General features: G+C 35.9%; 1 protein-coding gene and 1 pseudogene across 2 annotated transcripts; both read left to right on the top strand.

The window, feature by feature from the left end:
* Positions 1-306: 306 nt before the first annotated feature.
* LOC145166481 (nicotinamide adenine dinucleotide transporter 2, mitochondrial-like) lies at positions 307-3,189 on the top strand. Its single transcript, XM_079085464.1, has 9 exons — positions 307-866; positions 1,171-1,263; positions 1,504-1,610; positions 1,714-1,762; positions 1,860-1,972; positions 2,108-2,202; positions 2,282-2,370; positions 2,516-2,610; positions 2,689-3,189. Exons 1-9 carry the CDS (start codon positions 800-802, stop codon positions 2,935-2,937), a joined length of 957 nt encoding a protein of 318 aa, XP_078941590.1. The 5' UTR covers positions 307-799; the 3' UTR covers positions 2,938-3,189.
* Positions 3,190-4,581: 1,392 nt separating this feature from the next.
* LOC145166480 (LEAF RUST 10 DISEASE-RESISTANCE LOCUS RECEPTOR-LIKE PROTEIN KINASE-like 1.1) lies at positions 4,582-7,208 on the top strand (annotated as a pseudogene). Its single transcript, XR_013740558.1, has 3 exons — positions 4,582-5,626; positions 5,724-5,750; positions 5,820-7,208. The product of XR_013740558.1 is annotated as an LEAF RUST 10 DISEASE-RESISTANCE LOCUS RECEPTOR-LIKE PROTEIN KINASE-like 1.1 (transcript).
* The last annotated feature ends 322 nt before the right edge of the window (positions 7,209-7,530 follow it).

Here is a 7,530-nt window from a genome sequence, read left to right as displayed (position 1 = left end):
TTGTATATAGTAGGGCTAAGCCCATATACATTTTGTAACACTTATTTATTTGTTGAATATCACAAATCCTTATGAGAAAATATTATCCCTAAAGTTAACGTGACAAAACACGGATATGGTTTCTTATATGATTCCCCGAACTGAAAACCATATAAAATAATTTCACCCATGTTGAACTACAAACTAAAAATCGAGATACTTTAACCATAGATTTAATTTATAAAGGGAATATACATTTCAAAGAATTAGTTGCTTTGAAAGAGACACACAACATTCGTCACAAAGTCGACCACAAAATCGGAATAGCCGATCGGACTCGAATAAAAAGCTAAAATTCGAAGTGGAAATGGAATTAAAGCCGAATTAAAAGTGGAATAGGAACTGGACACCACCTACAAAGCAAAGCGGAAACAGCACAACCGACTTCAAATTCATCCACAAACCCAAAAGAACTCCGACCTGGCGGACCCCCCCGATCACGCCATCAACCTCATTCATTCACTACTGAATTTATTGAAATTACATATAATTCAATTTTAAGATATTGGATCAAAGTACGAATTCTAAATCGGATTTTTATTCAGTCGGAAAAAGAAGTACCTCTTCTTCTCCAACCAAACTGTTAAATACGTCATTCTCCCTCAATTTCTTTGCATAAATGTAGGTTTTTATGCAACGTTTGTGTTCAATTCCATCTGGGTTTTCTTGAAATTGCAAAATTCGAGTGAAAGTTCAGTGATTTTTGTGCGTTTTGGAGGAGACACTCTCCTTTTGATTTTGTTGTTCGGAATTTGATGCTATGACGGCTGGGGAGCATCGGAATGGTAGAGATATCATTTGCGACGCCGTTTCTGGTGCCTCCGCAGGTATATTCTTCAATTTAGGTTTTGTTAGAACTACCAGAAGATTCTTTATCGTCTGATTTTAGTTCCCTTATGCAACAAATTGCCACTCTAAGCAAGAAATTTTCACCTTCAATTTCAGCATTGTTGAATCAATCCCATATATGTAATGTTAATGTAGGTTTGAATGTTGAGAAAGATAGAATTTTTTTTCCTCTTGTTTGTACAGTTGAATGTGCATTTTTAGAAAGATTAAGTGTATAAAATCTGATTATTTTGACCTTGAATAATTAAAAGATCATAAGATAGATTTCATGTTGTTGTATAGGTGCTATAGCTGCCACTTTTGTGTGTCCATTAGATGTGATCAAGACAAGACTCCAAGTTCACGGGCTGCCCAAAGTACCTCCCGGGCAGAAAGGTAGTTTAAAACTCTTCTATTCTTATCTTATTATAGTTTACATATATATATGTATATATTATGTTTAGAAATGAAAGGAAGAAATAAATGAGGGGAAATTTGTACAAAGTTAGGACTTAATGAGGAAATCCTTATTCCCCTATCTTTTCTCTATATATTATGCTTTCTGTATTAAGTCAAAAGGAAACACTCTGTTAAAAAAACAGTAGCTTGTGAGTGATATTCTTTTTGTCTTCTCAGGTGGTGTCATTGTCACAAGTCTACAAAACATTATAAGAAAAGACGGGTTAAGAGGAATATATAGAGGCCTTTCACCAACATTAGCTGCTCTACTTCCAAATTGGGCAGTGAGTATTAACTCTTAACATTACAATATACCAAATTAACTTTACATGTTGACATGTTGTTATAATCATCAATAATATTCTACTTTTTAATTTTTCCATATAGGTTTATTTTGCTGTTTATGGGCACCTCAAAGAGCTTCTTCATTCACATGGTTTTTCCATTTAATACTCTTCAAACTTCTCCATACATATAATTCATATGCTTTTCTTCGATTTAAAATATATTTTTTTCTTTTTATATATATGCAGCCGATAGCAATGGGCATCTTAGCTTTGGTGCCAACATGATAGCTGCTTCGGGTGCTGGTGCAGCCACATCAATTGCCACAAATCCTTTGTGGGTTGTCAAGACAAGATTGCAAGTATGTTTTTTTTATCAGTCAAATGTATATATTACATTAATAAATGAACAAAATAAAAGAATCTTGTGGACTTTGAAATGACGATAGAAAACAATTGTGTGATTTTGGCTTAATTGGAAATGATGTTTGTTTTAGACACAAGGAATGAGAGTAGGTGTGGTTCCTTATACGGGTATATTATCAGCCTTGAGAAGAATCATACAGGAGGAAGGCTTCCGAGGGTGGTACAGGTACGCTTCATGAGTTGTACCTTTACAAAAATCGAATTCTTGTTGACTTATGCAAGTTTGTATTTTTTGTTTTTGACAGTGGGCTTTTACCTTCTCTTGCTGGAATTAGTCATGTTGCTATTCAATTTCCTGCGTATGAGAAGTTCAAATGTTACTTGGCACAAAGGGGTAAAATCTAAATAGTCCTTTCGCAACTTACTTGAAAACATTAACCTATTTGTCAAAGTTAATTTGTAGTTGAAGGGTAATTTAGTCATTTAATTTGTGAGACGGAGTTCATATAAAGTTGATTGTATCTATTTCAAGTGATCAGATAATACGACTACAAACAAGCTAAGCCCTGGGAAAGTTGCAGTCGCCTCTTCAATGTCCAAAGTACTTGCGTCCCTAATGACCTACCCACATGAGGTAATTTTGTAATTTTGATTGCTTCCGTTTTCTTTTCGGGGGCAATTTTGGAAGAAGTAATATATATAGGAACCTCAGGTGATTAGGTCAAGGCTTCAGGAACAGGGGCAAGTAAGAAACAGTGGGACCCATTACAAGGGTGTGGTCGATTGTGTGAAGAAAGTTTTTCACAAAGAAGGCGTTGCGGGATTCTACCGTGGATGTGCGACTAATCTTCTGAGAACGACTCCATCGGCGGTTATTACATTTACAAGCTACGAGATGATTAGCAGGTTCTTGCAGGGTATCATTCCACCTCGTGAAAACCCATCTAAAACTGGCACGTGATATGATAGATGATGATGATGATTTGATGAAACTTGAAGGTCTGGAGATCATGTTATTGAATTGCGGGAGTCTGAAATTGAGTCCAATAGTAGTCCAAGAGCACTGTTAGGGGGAGTTGTTAAATGTTGTTTCTGTGTGCTATACTTGTCGAGTTTGAGTCTCGGCAGCCTCATTAGGAGTTTCAGAAAAGTGTTTTTTCCCCTTGAGGATATTTTTAGAAAAATAATAGTAAATGTAGATTTTTTTTTTTCAGATTTTGTTACTACATTAAATGTTTAAGAGCATGGACCGACCCTACCTGACTGGAAGCATACACCATAAAGGCGTAAGTGATGAGACTCAAAAGAGCAGTTTAACATCTCCAATAACTAATTTTCTGAATGCGTTATGTAATTTAATTATTTGTGTATTTAATTAAGTCAAACATTAAAGATTTAAAGGTGTTAGTTTGTGTTTTGGAAAAAAATATTCTGACCTTTTATGTCTAGGGTGGAAAATTATTTAAAGAAAAGACTATTTACTTGCTTTTCAAAAGACATAAAAAAGTAGAAAAAACAACTTTTGATTTTGGATTACGTTTTCTAAATTCTAAATTCTAACATATGTGATATTTCTTTTTTTCTAAATTCTAAATTCTAACCATATGTGATATTTCTTTTTACACCACTAATATCACCATTGCCACCACCACAACTACCATCTCGGCGCCACCAACACCACGTGTCTGTTTTTTTTTATGAAGACTTTAAACATAACTGAAAATGGTATCTTTGCACCTTAGCCCAAGTAGACAACTAAAATGAGGCCAAGGCCCTTTGAGAAGGAATGATAGTTACCTTTGCTGATTTTGTGTTTTATTAGATTTGTATAAAAATTTTACTTAACATTTGAAAGTGAAATCTTACTCCTTCAAAATAAAAACTATAATCAAATTGTATATTCCACGCTCCTTTTGCAAACATTCTAGATCCACCGTTATCTTTTACTCCCCTTAATATATTCTTTAACTTTAACAATAGATGTTTCCTCTCTTACATTTTCATTAAATTAATTAGTCTTGTTGATTTGGTGTTTCAAAGAAAGGCAAAATGATAACTGCTAGTGGAGCAAGAACCATGGACTTGGTCTTTATAGTTTGTCTTTATCGGTAAAGGTGTATTTCATCAAAATTTTAGTCCACTTGTTTAAAAGACTTAGTTGGTTTTTATTGAAACTACAAGTCAATTGCTGGTTTTCCACATGGTAAACCATCTTAATTTATTCATATTTCCTTGATGCTGTAAAAACACAAATAATCATGTGAAAGCTTATGTTATACCTTGATAGCTTTCTTCAAGTGCGTTATTTCCATTGATTCAGGGATACAACTTTACCAATTGGTCCAACAGTAGACTCATCCTAAGGTCAACTTCATGGTCTAATATTTCTGTCGGTAACAAAGTACATACTTTTTTTTATAGGAAGACGTGATATTTGGAAATTTAAGAAAACAGTGTGTAACTTCTAAAAATGTCTTATTCGTCGGTTTGGATTATGCCATTATTATGAGTTGAAAAGTATTAGACGTGGCATAAATGGGAACCACATATAATTTTCCAAATGATATTTTGGCGTTAGAAAAGGGGTAAGGATGATTGGAGGAGAAGAGAAGGGTGACTCAAAAGTCTTGTTCGTCTTTTTCAATAAGGAGAAAATTACAAAAGTGCTGGGATTTCTATCCTTTTGGCATGCACGTTGGGGCAATTAGCTGAGTCTTTGAGTGAGAAAGCTTATTAAATGTTACATAAGACCTAACATCGTTCAGCCCAACTGTTCCAAAGAGCAAAGACTTCCTTTACAAAGCACATACACCTAGAAGACACATACAATGGAGTCTCACGAACACAGGTGATATATATAGTAAGTGTCTTAACTACCTTTTTCTTGTTTAGACATTTGAAATGATTCTCGTATTCTTTTTTGCGTCCGTTCTTCTCTCATGTCTACCTTTCATTCACTCTGCTACAAACCACAACACTTCCATTCCTATCTGCCCAAAAAGTTTCACTTGCCCAAATTTGGAACCATTTAGTTACCCATTTTATAACGCCAATGACACACAGTGTGGGTTGATTAAGGTCAATTGTACTTCAAATGGTACAAATCTGAATTTCAGAGGAGATTTATACGAGGTTGGAGGCAACTATAGATCTGATTCTCGTCCATCCGTCCTGGTCCTTGTCCTTAACAAAAAGTTTGAAAAACTTGTAAATGATAAAAAGTGTGAGGCACTTGAGTATAATTTCACTTCTCCAAGTCCTCTTATGTATTCTAGTTCAATCACACCTTTCACCAATGTCTACAAATGCACCAACAATACCAATTATGCTGAAGAAATGGATGCTTATTTTAACCAATCTACTTACAATAGATACACCAGATGCAAACCATACAATTTCTATTATAAGTCTAACATAAGCGATACAACAGTTCCAACTCATCTCCCACCTATATGTGAAATCATACAGCTGCCTGTGAATGTGCAATTTAATCGCACCAGAATACCCGACAAAACCGACATATTTTCTCTTCTTGGTTTTGAATTCACCATTACATTTAATTTGTCAAGTTCCTGCAATGAATGTCGCAATAAAGACGGCCAGTGTGATACTCGCGATGGACATTTTCAGTGTTTAGGCACCAAAAAAAGGTAATTACACCTTTTTTTTTTCCCTATTTCAAGGTACACCTGAGTTGATAGGTCTAACATATAGTATAACTTATCTTTTGTTGTTTCCTTGCTACAGAAAACCCAATCAGAAAACAGCTGAAACATATCCTAGGTAACTTACCTCTTTCATCCAATGCATTACTACTGAATATATATAAATGTATACACACACATACATGTAGGAATTTTACCTGAAGGTGATATATTTTCCTGCTCTAGTTCTCGCTGGATCTGCGTTCATCCTCATCCTCTTTATTGTCATCTCCATAATCTGGTGTCGGTACAAGAACAGCGCTTTTTCCTATTTCTCATCAAAGGACAAATCACCACATGTTGAAGATGGTAGTATTTTCTTCGGTGTCTCTGTTTTCTCCTATACGGAACTGGAAGATGCCACCCAGAATTTTGACCCTTCTCAGGAACTAGGGAATGGAGGTTTTGGAGCTGTTTACTATGGTAAACTCCAAGATGGGAGAGAAGTTGCAGTGAAGAGACTTTACGAGCACAATTACAAACGAGTCCAACAATTTGTGAATGAGATTAGAATCCTCACCAGATTACGCCACCCCAACCTTGTGGTGCTGTATGGTTGCACCTCTCGACAAAGCCATGAACTTCTCCTTGTGTATGAATACATCTCCAATGGAACTGTTGCAGATCACCTCCATGGCAAACAAGCAAATTCAAGCTTGCTGACATGGCCGTTGAGGATGAACATAGCCATCGAAACTGCCAGAGCGTTAGTGTATCTTCATGCCTCTGAAATCATACATCGAGATGTCAAGACTAGTAACATTCTCCTTGATCAGAATTTCAGTGCCAAGGTAGCGGACTTTGGGCTCTCAAGGCTCTTACCGAATGATGTCACTCATGTGTCTACAGCTCCTCAGGGAACCCCAGGATACGTGGATCCCCAATATCACCATTGTTACCAATTAACGGATAAGAGTGATGTTTACAGCTTTGGAGTGGTATTGATTGAACTAATATCATCAATGGTGGCTGTCGATTTAAGCAGGTCACAAGATGAGATTAGTTTGGCTGATCTAGCTTTGAACAGGATACAAAGATGTGCGTTAGATCAATTGATAGACCCGGATCTAGGATCCGATTCAGATGCTGAAATCATGAGGATGATAACATCAGTGGCAGAGTTGGCTTTTCAGTGTTTACAGTATTATTCAGAAATGAGGCCTACGATGAGTGAGGTGTTGGATGTGTTGGAGGATATTCAAGCCCCAGGGAGAATTGATTCTATAAAACCGCCAACACCGTCTGAAACCAGTGATAAGACGGTTTTGTTGAAAGACTTCCTGCCTTCGCCAGTCTCCGTCACCGGTGAATGGCATAGCGAAAGCACCGTGTCAACTACACTAAGCATTAGATAGATTCCCAGTGAAGAGTCGTATCAGAACCAAGAATCGTCATGTATATTCAGGAACACAATATGGTTTCTGTTCTATTTCTCTCCATCGTTTCTATGCCCTAAGTATGAAAGTTTTCATGTTATCAGCAAAAGGAATGTAAATAATATTAAGATGCATCATTTGTTGGGTTCAAAGATACTTTTATTCTGAAAAGAAAGATGTTACACAAAGAAAAAACAAGCCTCTATGCTAATACTCATTTTTATTCTGAAACAAAAGAAAGATCTTACACACCCAATACAAGAAAAACAAGCTTTTAGGCTAATACTCATTCTAAGTATTACTGTCTAACACTTTCTGTGTTGTGGTGTCTTACACCTTATGTTAGAGGCTTAAAGCTTATATTTATAGCTAAACCAACTAATATATCTATGTTTTGTGGTGTCTTACACCTTATGTTAGAGGCTTAGTGTAACACCCATAAAATTCAAGCCAATTTAAAACATTTTAACCCAT

Source organism: Lactuca virosa, chromosome 3 (genome assembly GCF_052849685.1).
Source record: "Lactuca virosa cultivar CGN04683 chromosome 3, Lactuca_virosa_CGN04683_v6, whole genome shotgun sequence".
Taxonomy (NCBI): Eukaryota; Viridiplantae; Streptophyta; class Magnoliopsida; order Asterales; family Asteraceae; genus Lactuca; species Lactuca virosa.
The sequence above is the reverse complement of the archived record's forward strand: the minus strand, read 5'-3'. Positions and strand labels throughout refer to the sequence as shown.

What these genes read in the sequence shown, in the direction of transcription:
- LOC145166481 (XM_079085464.1), top strand. Translation starts at nt 800, where the DNA reads ATGACGGCTGGGGAGCATCGGAATGGTAGAGATATCATTTGCGACGCC. An exon ending in AGTACCTCCCGGGCAGAAAG is followed by an intron (nt 1,264 to 1,503) that starts GTAGTTTAAAAC and finishes TTGTCTTCTCAG; the next exon opens with GTGGTGTCATTGTCACAAGT. An exon ending in ATGTTACTTGGCACAAAGGG is followed by an intron (nt 2,371 to 2,515) that starts GTAAAATCTAAA and finishes TCAAGTGATCAG; the next exon opens with ATAATACGACTACAAACAAG.